This window comes from Emys orbicularis, chromosome 4, assembly GCF_028017835.1.
Source record: "Emys orbicularis isolate rEmyOrb1 chromosome 4, rEmyOrb1.hap1, whole genome shotgun sequence".
Taxonomy (NCBI): Eukaryota; Metazoa; Chordata; order Testudines; family Emydidae; genus Emys; species Emys orbicularis.
The window spans coordinates 23,273,227-23,287,603 of record NC_088686.1 but is presented as its reverse complement, the minus strand read 5'-3'; the positions used below and the strand labels follow the sequence as shown (position 1 = coordinate 23,287,603).

The window sequence follows — 14,377 nt, the reverse complement described above, 5'->3', positions numbered from 1 at the left end:
ATTTTACTATTGAACATTAGTTTTGTGATCTTACTATGTCTAAAACTGACTCTGGTATCTTTTATCTTTAGCCTCTGTGATGAGCAGCTCTCCTCTCAAAGTCATTATGACTTTGGCTTAAGAGCTTTGAAGAGTGTACTGATTAGTGCAGGAAATGTGAAGAGGGAGAGGATTCAGAAGATAAAGCGGGAGAAGAGAGAGCGTGGTGAAGTTGTTGATGAAGGGGAAATTGCTGAGAATCTACCTGAACAAGAGGTAAAACATATACAGATTTTTTTTTTTATATTCATTCACAGCAAAGGGGTGATTACAGTACATATTCATGTATATGAGCATTTACAGTAAAGCACCTGCTGTATCTAGCATAAATGTAATCTATTTAAGTTCACAAATGTTGTATTTACTTGAAGTCATGGTACTTTAGGCTACAGGAGTGGCAGTTTCAGTAGATGGAACTGAGTTTTAATCAGTGCTTGAGTTGTTGGAAGTGTCTTTCTTACAATAAAACAGAGGCATCTGATGATTTGTGGTCATTACAAACTTTCACCACTCCTATAAAACGAGTGATGTCCTGACTCTATTCCAAGTGGAGTAGACATTCTGAATGAACTCCTGCAGTTCACATCACTTTCAGGTAAATGTTACGTAGGCAAGTACAGTTGTCATTCCTCAACTAAAGCAATTGTATTAGGCGATAGCTTAAGTATTCCCTGTATAGCATCACTTTAAGTTCATAATGCACTGTCATAAATGATCTTGCACAAATATAAAACTCAATATCAAATAAGTTTTGCAGGGAATAAGAATGCCAAATGCAAACCTAGCAAATGTCAATATACTCTGCAGTCTGAGTATTCAGCATGACCTGTCTGAAATATTTCTACCAATGTGACTAATGCAGATATTCATTGCTTATGGTGTATTGTCTAATCAAAACATGAAATTTTCCATGTAGATTTTGATCCAGAGTGTGTGTGAAACAATGGTACCCAAACTTATTGCAGAAGACATCCCATTGCTGTTCAGTCTCTTGTCTGATGTATTCCCTGGACTACAGTATCACCGTGGTGAAATGACAGCCCTGCGAGAGGAGCTTAAGAAAGTGTGTCAGGAAATGTACCTTACATATGGTGATGGAGAAGAAGTTGGTGGCATGTGGGTCGAAAAGGTACGTTGTGATAGTTGTAAATCTTACAATGTAGAGTTGACAAAGTACGTGTAACACTTTCCATATTCCGTGATACAGAAAGCAAATACAACTGCTCCCCAAATAGACAGAATACCTAAAATAAGTTTCAACTTTAAGTGATTCCAGATTAATAGGTTTGAATTTTAATAAATGCAAGTCTTAAATGACAGATCCTTCTGTTTTGTCACAGGTTCTTCAGCTCTATCAAATTACCCAGATCAATCATGGGTTGATGATGGTGGGTCCTTCTGGAAGTGGAAAGAGCATGGCTTGGAGAGTGCTGCTAAAAGCCCTGGAGCGGCTAGAGGGTGTAGAAGGTGTTGCTCACATCATTGATCCAAAAGCAATCAGCAAAGATCACCTCTATGGTACTTTGGATCCAAATACCAGAGAATGGACAGATGGATTGTTTACACATGTCCTGAGAAAGTGAGTCTTAAATATGAATAGCGTATAAGTTAAGAAGTGGCTATTAGAGATATTCTTGCATGTTGTCATTGCCATGGAGGATTGAGGGAAGGGAAAATTACTCTGTTTTTTAAACCTACACTAAATGCTTTCCTGAACCTAGGATCATAGACAATGTGAGAGGTGAATTGCAAAAACGACAGTGGATCATCTTTGATGGGGATGTAGATCCTGAATGGGTGGAGAACTTAAACTCCGTGTTGGATGACAACAAACTGCTGACTCTGCCCAATGGAGAACGTCTCAGCCTTCCACCAAATGTAAAGTTCTTCTTGTTTTTACAAACATTTTAGCATTTCTAAATAGTTTAATCTACTAAAAATTTGATCTCTCTGCTGCTTTTGGTAGCTGACATGAACAGGCTCTCATCACACTACCTGTGAGCACAGAGTAAAGTTAATATTGCATCAGAGCAAAAGTGATCTTATGCAATGGTCTGGTTGAATTGCTTAAAAACCCTTCTGTGGTTATGGAGTTTGTCATGTCAGGTTTACCTTGACCCTTCCAGACTAGGAAATACTAGATCATGCATGAATGTCTAATTAGGTGTTGAATACATAAAATACTTTATGAAGTTAAGACAAAACTAATTTTTATACCACATATTGGCTTTTGGGGAGTTTAGAGAAGCATGTTAACAGCTTTTACAGTAACTCCTCATTTAACATTGTAATTATGTTCCTGAAAAATGCTGCTTTAAGCAAAATGTTAAGTGAGTCCAATTTCCCCATAAGAATTAATGTAAATGGGGGTCGGAGGGGGCTAGGTCCCAGGGAAATGTTTTTCACTAGACAAGTCAGTCGTGTGTGTGTGTGTGTGTGTGTGTGTGTGTACGTACACGCGCACACACACACACACACACACACACACACACACACACACACACACACACACACTATAAGTTTTAAACAAACAATTTAACATACACAGCAATGATGACTGTGAAGCTGGGTTGAGGTGGTGGAGTCAGAGGGTGGGATATTTCCCAGGGAATGCCTTACTGGTAGATGATGATCTAGCACCCGGCTGAGCCCTCAAGGGTTAACACATTGTTAATGGAGCCTCACACTCTACAAGGTAGCAGGAATGGAGGGAGGAGACACAGCATGGGAGTGGCTGCAAACATTCCTTGTGGAAACTGAACGTGATGATGAACTCATGCAATCCCACTGGAGCGCACCACTTTCCAAAGTGCCGGGGGGGAGAGGTGCATGTGTGTGTGAGACAGACAGACTGTGTGTGTGAGACTGATGCACCACTTGGGTGGATGTGACACACAGACAGACACACCACGTGTGTGAAGCGCATTGCCCCTTTAAGTACGCTGACCCAACACTAAGTACATTGCCTTTTTAAGTGATCAGCAAGTTGATACAGCAGCTGCTGCCAGCAAGTTCCCTCCATCCTGAGCCCTGTCCTGTCCCCCCGTTTCCCCTGCCCTGTGGAGATGAGGTACAGGAGCGGGGGGAAGGGGACACCCTGACATCAGCACCCCTCTTTCCCCTTCCCCCCCCGCACAGCAAGCAGGAGGCTCCCCGGAGCAGCTCCAAGGCAGAGGGCAGGAGCAGCCCATGGCAGAGGCCGGAGGGATACCTGAACTGCCCGGCAATCGATAGCCTGTTGGGCAGCTGCCACACAGGGAACTTAGGGGAGCTGTTTAGGGGGCTTCTGGTCCACCCTGGCTCCAAGCCCCTACCAGCTAGCTCCAACGGGCTGCTCTGGCAGCCGCCTGCTTTGTCCACTGCTTGCAGAAAAACAATGTTATAAGGGAGCATTGCTCAACTTTAAACGAGCATGTTCTCTAACAGATCAGCGACTTATCACGGTTAATGTTTCATTGTTAAGTGAGGAGTTACTGTAATAGATTCAGTAGAACATAAAATCTAACTTCTCTTAAATGTCTGCACTTTCTCTCTAGGTGCGTATCATGTTTGAGGTACAGGATCTGAAATATGCTACTCTGACCACAGTGTCAAGGTGTGGAATGGTCTGGTTCAGTGAAGATGTTTTAAGCACTGACATGATATTCAATAACTTCTTGGCCAGACTACGAAACATCCCTCTGGATGAAGGTGAAGAGGAAGCTCAGCGCAGGCGAAAGGGCAAAGAAGATGAAGGTGAAGCAGCAGCTTCTCCAATGCTGCAGGTATAACTTGGAATGGATTGTAAAACTGTGGACTGACACCAGACCCACTAAAAGTAGGAAGTGCCTCGAAAGCTTATCTTACAGGCTGTACTGAATATAACTAGAGATTGAGTTAACAAAATGTAACTTGCGTGTTGTATTCCCCAATTAAAGTATGACACTCTGAACCCATGTTATAGACAAACTTATTTTAAAATCTAGTGTTATGACTTAAGACTACAAACCAAGTTCCTTGAACAATACTAATGTCTTTACCAACAGATTCAAAGAGATGCAGCAACAATTATGCAGCCCTATTTCACATCTAATGGACTGGTGACTAAAGCTCTTGAACATGCTTTCAAGTTAGAGCATATCATGGACCTCACTCGCTTGCGCTGTCTTGGTTCGTTGTTCTCTATGTTGCATCAGGCTTGCCGCAATGTAGCCCAGTACAATGCAAACCATCCCGACTTCCCTATGCAGATAGATCAACTGGAGCGTTATATCCAGGTAAAGTAAATACTGCAGCAAAGTGATCCGAAAGCCTAAAGATGAACACAGTTACCAGGCTCTCCTTGTATTTTCTTCAGCTGTCCTTCGAACACAAGTAATACTTTTTTGCATTTGTGTGGACTAATCTTTCTCTTGTCTTCCATCAGAGATACCTGGTCTATGCAATACTGTGGTCACTCTCTGGAGACAGCCGTCTGAAAATGAGAGCAAAGCTGGGAGAATACATTAGGAGAATCACCACTGTACCATTGCCCACAGCACCCAACATACCCATAATTGATTATGAGGTAATAGCCTCTTGTACTTTGTATAGGTTAAAAACCTAATTCCTAAGGAAACAAAACCAGAATGACCTCTCTCAATGGGATTAAATCAGTATCTCACAAGTTAGCTCAAGGCAAGCCACTCTACATTTGATTTTTTTTTTTTTGCCTTTTTGTTTGTTTGTTCAGTTGGTACATAATGTACTGTGTAGTCCAAACTTCTTCTAAACTAGTCCCACAGCATCAAATTTGCAGGTGTTAAAAGCTTAACTGAGTTCACAGATTAAAGCATGAAGTTGTGTAAAATAAGCTGGGGTTGTGATGAGAACCCCATTGGAACCCATTTCTCTACTAAATTTTATACATTAACTATATTTCTGTTCACCTAGGTGTCGATTACAGGTGAGTGGGTCCCATGGCAGTCCAAGGTTCCTCAGATTGAAGTTGAGACACACAAGGTTGCTGCTCCTGATGTTGTAGTACCAACCCTAGATACCGTCCGCCATGAAGCTTTGCTGTATACTTGGCTAGCGGAACACAAACCCCTGGTGCTCTGTGGCCCACCAGGTTCTGGAAAGACTATGACCCTTTTCAGTGCTCTCAGAGCCCTCCCTGATATGGAGGTAACTATTCTGTTTATATGTACGTTATTGAATAATTGCAAATTTATAACAAGTAAAAGCTGCCTACAAGGTTTACTCTAATGATTACTGCAACACCTCTCTACTTAAATGGCAAAAACTTCATTGTATCAGAGCTCTTTGCCCAACTAAATGAATGTATCCTTATAACACTCTGTGAGGCAGAAACATAATCTGTAAAAGGGAGTGGAAACTGAAGCAGAAATCAGTGACTTGCCCATAGTCACCAGGAAGATCTAGACTCTTCCTAACTCCAGGAGTCCCTTCACGTCAAGGCCATCTGTTGTTGCTTTCTAACTAGCGCCAGTAGTACTGGCTCTCTTTTTTTTTTTTTTTTTTTTTTTTTCCACTTGTTCAGTATTAAATCAAAAGTATTTTGAGTTCAGGTGGCTGTTCCGTCTAGGTATGAGTGTTTAAACCAGTTAATAGTGTTGAGAAACAGTATGTATTATAACAAGTGGGTACAACTGGCACATAACAGACTTTGATGGCAGTCTATAAGGAATTTTACGTATCTGTAGTGACCCAAATACTTGTGTAAACAGCATCCAGTGATGAGTATCTAGTCAACCTACAGCATATAGTTTCAATCTGAAGGCCAAGTTGTAACATATATTTGTTACTGAGGAGTGATAATCTACTGAAACTGTGGTTCTAAGACTTTAAACTATTAAAATGTATCAAACGTCTTCATGGATTTACCTCTTTCACCCTTGTTTTTTTTTTAAGGTGGTTGGACTTAACTTCTCTAGTGCTACTACCCCAGAGCTACTTTTGAAAACTTTTGATCATTACTGTGAGTACAGGCGTACACCTAATGGAGTGGTGCTGGCTCCGGTGCAGCTAGGAAAGTGGCTGGTGCTGTTCTGTGACGAAATCAACTTGCCAGATATGGATAAGTATGGCACGCAGAGAGTCATATCCTTCATTAGACAGGTTTGTTTTGTTGTGAAACTAAGGATTATACTATTATATTATTATGGGAACTTTCTTGTATTAAAACAATTCCCTCATTCAGATGGTGGAACATGGAGGCTTCTACCGTACATCGGATCAGACCTGGGTGAAATTAGAGAGGATTCAGTTTGTTGGAGCTTGTAACCCACCTACCGATCCTGGAAGGAAACCACTTTCACATAGGTAAATACTATTCTGAAGCTACTAAAACTATAGTCCTGATCTGCAAAATGGAGTATCTGATGCCTTTACATTCTAATACTGGAATCCATTTGTAGCCTCAAATATTGGTTTAAAAATACCTTGCATCCAAATGAGCTGCTCGTTAATGGTCCAGCAAGCTCCTGTTGATCTTCAATAAGTCTTGGTGCACGGGAAGTTCCGAAGACTGGAAAAAAGCTGCTAAAATGCCAGTTTTTAAAAAGGGTAAATGGGATGACCTAGATCCCAGCCAAAATAATGGCGTGGCTGATGCAGGACTTGATTGTTAACTAAAAGAGGGCAATGTAACTAAGACAAATCAACATGGGTTAATGGAAAATAGATCCTGTCAAACTAACTTTGTTGTTTTTGATGAGATTGCAAGTTTAGCTGATAAAGTTAATAGTGTTGACATAATATACTCACTTAGGTAAGGCATTTGACCTGGTACTGTATGGCAATTTGGTTTAAAAACAAAAACAAACTAGAATGATATAAAAGTAACATGGCACCCATTAAATGGATTAAAAACTGGCTAGCTGATAAGTCTCAAAATGTAACTATTAACGGGGAGCCATTATTGAGTGGGCTTGTTTCCATTAGGGTTTGGTTCTTGGCCATATGATATTTAACATCTTTATCAGTTACCTGGAAGAGAACAAATTAATCACTGACTGTTTGCAGAGGACCCAAAAATGGGAGGATGGTAAATAATGACGAGAACAGGTCACTGATTCACAGCAATCGGTGTCACTTGGTAAACTGGGCGCAAGCAGTTAATATGCATTTTAATAAAGCTAAATGTAAATGTATACATCTAGGAACAAAGAAGGTTGGCCATACTTACAGGTTGGGGGACTCTATCCTGAGAGAGGTTTGGGGATCATGGTGGATAATCAGTTGAACTTGAGCTCCCCGCTGAACATGGAACACTGTGGCCAAAAGAGCTAATGCAATCCTGGGATGCTTAAATGGGGATCACAAATAGGAATAAAAAGGCTTACTTGATCTCTGTATTCAGCACTGGTGTGACCAGTGCTGGAATCTGTCCAGTTCTGGTGCCCACAATTCAAGAAAGATGTTGACAAATTGAAGAGAGTTCAGAGAAGAGCCACAAGAATGATAAAGGATTAGAAAATGTGCTTTTATAATGATGGACTCAAAATGCTCAAGCTATTTAGTTTAACAAAGAATAGGTTAAGGAGGGACTTGATAGGTACTCACAGACCAACATGGGGAACAAATATTTAATAATGGGCTCTTCAGCTTCCAGCCACTGGATCATGTTATACCTTTCTTTGCTAGACTGAAGCTAGACAACTTCAAATTGGAATCAAGGCATACATTTTTAACAGTGAGAGTAATTAGCCATTGGAATAACTTACCAAGGGTGAATTCTGCATCATTCACAATTTTTAAATCGAGATAGTAGCATTTTTTTTCTAAAAGATGCCCTGGGAATTATTTTGGGGAAGTTCTACCACCTGTGTTATATGGGAGGTTAGACAAGATTTCTTCTGGCCTTAGAATCTATGAACAACACAGACTGTACTCCATTCACATTCCTGTACTTCAAAGAGGACTTTGTTTTAGCCAACGGGGTGGTGGCTAAGGTGAGTGCTGAACATTACTCACTTCAGAGGCTGAGAATGCTGTTGTGAAATTAATAGTTATTTTTACCCTATGAAACAAGCAGCTTGGATCAGAAACGAACCAATATGATGTGATATTGCAGAGTACAAGTCAGTAATTGACTCTCCTACTTTGACTTTTAATGGCTTAATTTGAGATGAAATCTCCACCAAGGATGGCAGTTGTTTTGAATATTGAAAATAGATAGGTCAGGTCTAGTCTAGCTGAGTTGGATGAAGTCTTTCCTGGTATGAACACTAAGCTATTGGACCTCTTTCAGATTTTTACGCCATGTCCCTGTGGTGTATGTGGACTATCCTGGACCAGCTTCACTTACTCAGATATATGGAACATTCAATCGTGCAATGCTGAGGCTTATCCCATCGCTCCGCACATATGCAGAACCTCTTACTGCTGCCATGGTAGAGTTCTACACAATGTCACAGGTAACTTGCTCTACACACTATTCCCAACTTCTGCTGACTAGTCCTCTTTCCTTGTTACTATGCCACTTTAGATAAATCCCAGTGCTTTTTGTTTTGGCCTGCTGCCTGCTTACCCTGTTTTTATTAGCAGTTGTGAGATGGGGGCATGAGAAGCATTGTTTGCATGTTAATTATTGTTGCATAACTTTATCCCATTAGATACTATACCCAGTGTTTTGAATTTTTAGGAAAGGTTCACCCAGGACACACAGCCACACTACATCTATTCACCTCGTGAAATGACTCGATGGGTGAGAGGTATCTTTGAAGCCTTAAGACCATTAGAAACCTTACCTGTTGAAGGCCTTATTAGGATTTGGGCACACGAAGCCTTGCGTCTCTTCCAAGACAGGTAAAGAAACTATGGAAATAGTATTAAAAGTACAAATTGTAGAAATGAACAAAAGTTTAAATTAATAAAATAAGTGCCACCTACAAAGGCTTATACACATAACCTAAATATGAAGAATAATACCTTTGTGGATTTGAAATCTAGTTCTCTAAGCTCAGGGTAAGAGCAGTGTCTGTTGGATTGCTAAGTAGTTCCAAGTAGATAGAACTGACCCATATGTACAATAGTATTACCCTTTGCCTTAACTTGCTATTTATAGTACTTGGTGTGTCCTTCACATATATCTGTTTTTAATAGGTGTTGCATGCTTGCTTGTAACTGTCTCTCTCTAACTAGACTTGTGGAAGATGAGGAGAGACGTTGGACTGATGAAAACATTGATATGGTAGCTCTGAAACATTTCCCCAACATAGACAAAGAGAAAGCTGTGAGCAGACCCATCTTGTACAGCAGTTGGCTGTCAAAGGTAAAGAGGGATATCTCAATAGAAGCCTTGATATTGGCAGTTGCAGACACAAAGTATCAGAATAAGAGAGTGAATCTTTGCCCACCACTTCTCTTAGGCAGCGCTTCTTCTAGCATACTAAGCACAGTCCATGATGTGATAGAATTCACCTTTGACAATAAGGATTACTAACCATTTGGAGTTGGTAAGCAAACACATTTGATGCGGTATGGCATGATGGGTATCCAGCACATAGCAGAACCTGTCCGGGTACCAAGGGAGTAGAACTGTGAATTAGAAGGCAGAGCATATACCCAAATAGGGACTCATCTAGAATATTGAGGGTAACAATTGCAGAAAGTATCTTGGGGTCTTGGACTAGTGCAGTTAGAAGATGTAGGTTGTCTCTTTGGCTTGTTTAACAAATAAGCCAATGGTGTCCGTAACCACACTGGCTAACTAATGACTCAAAGGAGAAGTGCCACCCACTGAGTCACAAGCTTCATTTCCTAGCATCCTGGGTTTCCCTTGGTCTCCCAAGTGATGTTAGTCAGATCATTGCATAACTTGATCTGAGGTATGACCCAAGGTGATATGATTGTGGAGTACAAGCATACTCAGGCCTTGGCTACACTGGCGCTTTACAGCGCTGCACTTGCTGCGCTCAGGGGTGTGAAAAAACACCCCCCCTGAGCGCAGCGAGTGCAGCGCTGTAAAGCGCCAGTGTAATCAGCGCCTGCAGCGCTGCACGCTCCCTCGCAGCGCTGCAAGCTATTCCCCTCGGAGAGGTGGAGTACTTGCAGCGCTGCGAGAGAGCTCTCGCAGCGCTGGCGGCGTGACTACACTCGCGCTTCACAGCACTGCCGCGGCAGCGCTGTGAATCCGCAAGTGTAGCCAAGGCCTCAATCTTGTATCTGGCTGTATGCTTTCAGAACAATAAATTCCTATAGTCGTCTCATAACGAACAATAATGTCTGATCAATAAACTGTTCGTGGCCTTAGATTTTCTTCTGCTTTCCCCCCCCCCCCCCAATCCTTTATATGGCTTCAACTGTTGCAGCTGACTTCAAGAAACAATTGTGTAATGCTAATATGTGATTGTAAAGCTCGTCGCTCTGAATGTTTTAGGGTTTGCTTTTCAGCGTCCAAGCAGGTGTTCATAAATCTACTTCTGTGCCTGCTGGCTAAATGTGCTCCTGTCTGTTTAGACTTACGAAAATGCACTTAACATACATGCACCCAGTGTATTAGGTAACATACCTGAAACAAGTTGAGCCATATGTGTATTCAAATCAGGAATTTGCAGTGATGGTAAAAGTGCCAAGGAGGAGCACAAATACCTATCTACCTGGGAATTTTCTGGCACTTATGGAATATACTGACTTATATTGCCTCTGAAAGTAAGCAGTAGATCATTTTAAATGCCTTACGTTACAGTGGCTCTGCAGACATGATGCATTTTCTATTTGTGCATTGATTTAAATGCAGCATCTGAGCTGTTGTGCAAACTAGTTTTTTCAACTTAAAGTGAAAGTCTGAACTATGCTGCTAAGAGGCACAGCACAGAACTCCTAGCCAAGGTGGGAGTGGGGTGAGGTGGGGGGAACTTAAGGTAGCTTTGAGCCTTAATGGATTGTCTAAATTGTGCAAGCCAGTTCCCAGGTGCCTGGAGAAATTCTGGGCAGCACTGCTGCCATGGCATGTGACGTTACAGGCCCTGCCTGTGGCACATGCTACATCAGAGTCTGAGGGGTTCCCTGTGGCTGTCATCCTCAATTCTTGAGTTGGGAATTTGTGTCACTCCAGCCCTTTATACAGCACAGGGGGGTCAGCAGGGTGAGAATCTCTCCCTTAGTCTTAAATTCTAGACTGTTCGATCTCTTGCTTACATATTGACCTTCTTATTCTAGGATTATATCCCAGTGGATCAGGAAGAGCTGAGAGACTATGTAAAAGCCAGGCTGAAAGTGTTTTATGAAGAAGAACTTGATGTGCCACTAGTGCTGTTCAATGAAGTTTTGGATCATGTGCTAAGAATTGACCGGTAAGCTGAATTTCCAACTCCTGGGTTTGTCTAGTTTGAATTATAAAACAAATCTGTGTTCAGACTAGTCCAGAATGGCACACCAGTTTGTACTGGTGTTCTACTTGGGAGAGGCATTCTGTAAAGGGAGCGCTGCAAGGTTGGAATTGTAGCAGACTGAGAAATATTGCCAATAGTCACTTCAGTGTGCCCCCGAACCAGTCACAGTACTAAAAAAAAAAAAAATACAGGTTAAGTTTGCAAGGAAAGGAGGTTTGGAAATGTTGTTGCTAATTCACAATTTATCAAGCAATAAACTTGAAGTACCAATCTCTTTCAGAATCTTCCGCCAGCCTCAGGGTCACTTGCTTCTCATTGGAGTTAGTGGAACAGGGAAAACTACTCTCTCGCGATTTGTGGCTTGGATGAATGGTTTAAGTGTTTACCAAATAAAGGTTGGTTTAGTTCTATCACTCAACAAAAAAATTGACTGTTAAAGCTTGCAGTTGTCTTGCAGATATTCTATCTTTGGTAAGATAAATGTATAAATGTAAGTCATTGTGAGGGAGGATAAGGGCTAAAAAAGATCAGTAACTATTGCTAAATCTTTATAGGTTCATAGAAAATACACAGGTGAAGACTTTGATGAAGATCTGAGAACGGTCTTCAGACGCTCTGGCTGCAAGAATGAGAAAATAGCATTTATAATGGATGAGTCAAATGTACTGGATTCTGGATTCGTGGAAAAAATGAATAATCTTCTGGCCAATGGAGAGGTAACTTGAGTAAATCTGTGTAAACTAGCAGTTATGCAGGGAAAATCAAGCCTTTAAGAAAAATATACTTATTTCCTGGATTAGGTTCCTGGTCTCTTTGAAGGAGATGAATATGCCACCCTTATGACTCAATGTAAAGAGGGAGCACAGAAAGAAGGTTTAATGCTAGATTCACATGAAGAACTGTACAAATGGTTCACCAGTCAAGTTATTCGCAATCTCCATGTTGTGTTCACCATGAACCCATCTTCTGAGGGCCTGAAGGACAGAGCAGCTACTTCTCCATCTCTCTTCAACAGGTAACTAACTTACTTTGTTGTAGGTTAGCTCCCAGAGTATCTTAACACTTCAGGTCTGTCTTTTTTTTAATTAAGAATATTGTTAATACCCTCTTGAAAAAAGAAATTTTGGAAGTTGTAATACGTCTTGTCCTGTCCGCAGGTGTGTCTTGAACTGGTTCGGAGACTGGTCAACTGAAGCACTGTACGAAGTTGGCAAAGAGTTTACAAGCAAAATGGATCTTGAGAAGCCAAACTACATTGTGCCAGACTATATGCCAGTTGTGTATGAGAAGTTACCACAACCGCCATCACATAGGGAAGCTATTGTAAATAGTTGTGTATTTGTTCATCAGACCCTTCATCAGGTGTGTTCTGCCATGCTACTCAGATCTCTAATGTCATGTTCTAGTGGACTGACACAAGTTCAGTACAACAGTGTTGCTGCTGTGACAGTTTTGAGTTTAAAAAATCCAGATATTATATCATCCTAATCTTTTATACATACTAACTTTTGACAAAATCTTTTTCCTTTGGGAAGGCTAACGCTCGTCTAGCAAAATGGGGAGGCAGAACTATGGCCATCACACCACGTCGCTATTTGGACTTCATCAACCATTATGCCAACTTGTTCAATGAGAAAAGGAGTGAGCTGGAGGAACAGCAGATGCATTTGAATGTTGGTCTTAGAAAGATCAAGGAAACTGTTGACCAGGTACATACCTTTAAACTTTGCTTTTTAATATAAAATTAGAGCTATTAAAACATTTTAAAACTGAGTTTAGTCTGTACAGACTCTAATCTTACCATTCATGTCAGGTGGAAGAACTGCGTAGGGACTTGAGAATAAAGAGCCAAGAGTTGGAAGTAAAGAATGCAGCAGCTAATGACAAGCTGAAAAAAATGGTGAAGCATCAGCAAGAAGCTGAGAAGAAAAAGGTGAAATCAAAGCTTTCTTTACCTTTTGCACATGTACAGTATATTTAGAAATAATATCTTACAGGTTGCACAATCTTTCTCTTAGGTTATGAGCCAAGACATTCAAGAGCAGCTCCACAAACAGCAAGCAGTAATTGCAGATAAGCAAATGAGTGTGAAGGAGGAGCTAGACAAAGTCGAGCCTGCTGTCATTGATGCTCAGAATGGTAAGTCAACACTGACAAATAACTACAGCATTCCTTCCTTTAGGGGTTTGGGGCTGATCCAAAGGCTCTTGAAGTCAGTGGGAGTGCTTCCATTTGCTTCAGTGAACTTTGGGTCCATCCCTTTATCAGCAGTATCTTAATCTTTAGTGTGGCAGCAGTAGAAAGGAAAATAGTTCACTAGCACTACTGAGCTTCCAAACTTCCAATTATTGCTACTGTAGACTTGCATTCTAAGCAGTATTTTTATTAAACTTTGAGCAATAAACTGTCTTAATGGTTCACTGTTTTTTGCCAAGCTTTGCTAGATTTACTTACTTACTATCTTTCAGTATACCAGGGTACATTAGAATTGGAACTCCTGAAACAGAAGTAGGTCAACAAACGCTAGGAAATTTCTGGTGTGCAGTAGTATGGTCCACATAGTCAGTCTACAGCACGCTAGCTTCCTGTGCACTTACACCCCAGCTTGTTGCTCACTGTTTTCTAGACAAACCCCTAACGTGTTCTGTTTCTGCTGCTGCTGCCTCTTAAGAGATAGCAATGTCCAGTTCATGGAATTAGTGATTTAGTAAACGCTACATAAGTATCGTGAATGGAAATACTACCTACAACTTATTTACTCAAGACTTCGTTACAATGGCTTATCAGTGGGTTGCATAAGAGGAGGAAGGACTTCTAACTCACTATTTGCCTAGGTATACGGCCTCTCGCTGTAGATAGGCTCCTGTGAACTCAACATAGCTGCCACGTGCAAACTCTTGCTCTTGTAGTAGTGCTTGGAGGCCTCTGATAGTTCAGCTTGCTCTCTCTCACATGAGCATACTGGTGGAGAGTTTTCAAAATGTGGAAACTGTTTGGTTTTTACAAGAGAGGTTTAATTC

The 14,377-nt window shown here is 41.1% G+C and overlaps 1 protein-coding gene across 1 annotated transcript in view; it reads left to right on the top strand.

The window, feature by feature from the left end:
- Positions 1-14,377, top strand: part of LOC135877483 (cytoplasmic dynein 1 heavy chain 1-like) — an 88,680-nt gene that overhangs the window by 47,817 nt on the left and 26,486 nt on the right. The window contains exons 31-51 of the mRNA XM_065402924.1: positions 72-255; positions 956-1,168; positions 1,380-1,618; positions 1,761-1,917; positions 3,576-3,803; positions 4,065-4,295; positions 4,445-4,585; positions 4,951-5,184; positions 5,932-6,138; positions 6,221-6,342; positions 8,273-8,438; positions 8,666-8,829; positions 9,166-9,295; positions 11,185-11,318; positions 11,638-11,752; positions 11,912-12,073; positions 12,158-12,372; positions 12,515-12,719; positions 12,893-13,066; positions 13,171-13,290; positions 13,376-13,496. Of these exons, the coding sequence (XP_065258996.1) occupies positions 72-255; positions 956-1,168; positions 1,380-1,618; positions 1,761-1,917; positions 3,576-3,803; positions 4,065-4,295; positions 4,445-4,585; positions 4,951-5,184; positions 5,932-6,138; positions 6,221-6,342; positions 8,273-8,438; positions 8,666-8,829; positions 9,166-9,295; positions 11,185-11,318; positions 11,638-11,752; positions 11,912-12,073; positions 12,158-12,372; positions 12,515-12,719; positions 12,893-13,066; positions 13,171-13,290; positions 13,376-13,496 (3,662 nt within the window). The remainder of the gene's footprint in view (positions 1-71; positions 256-955; positions 1,169-1,379; positions 1,619-1,760; positions 1,918-3,575; positions 3,804-4,064; positions 4,296-4,444; positions 4,586-4,950; positions 5,185-5,931; positions 6,139-6,220; positions 6,343-8,272; positions 8,439-8,665; positions 8,830-9,165; positions 9,296-11,184; positions 11,319-11,637; positions 11,753-11,911; positions 12,074-12,157; positions 12,373-12,514; positions 12,720-12,892; positions 13,067-13,170; positions 13,291-13,375; positions 13,497-14,377) is intronic.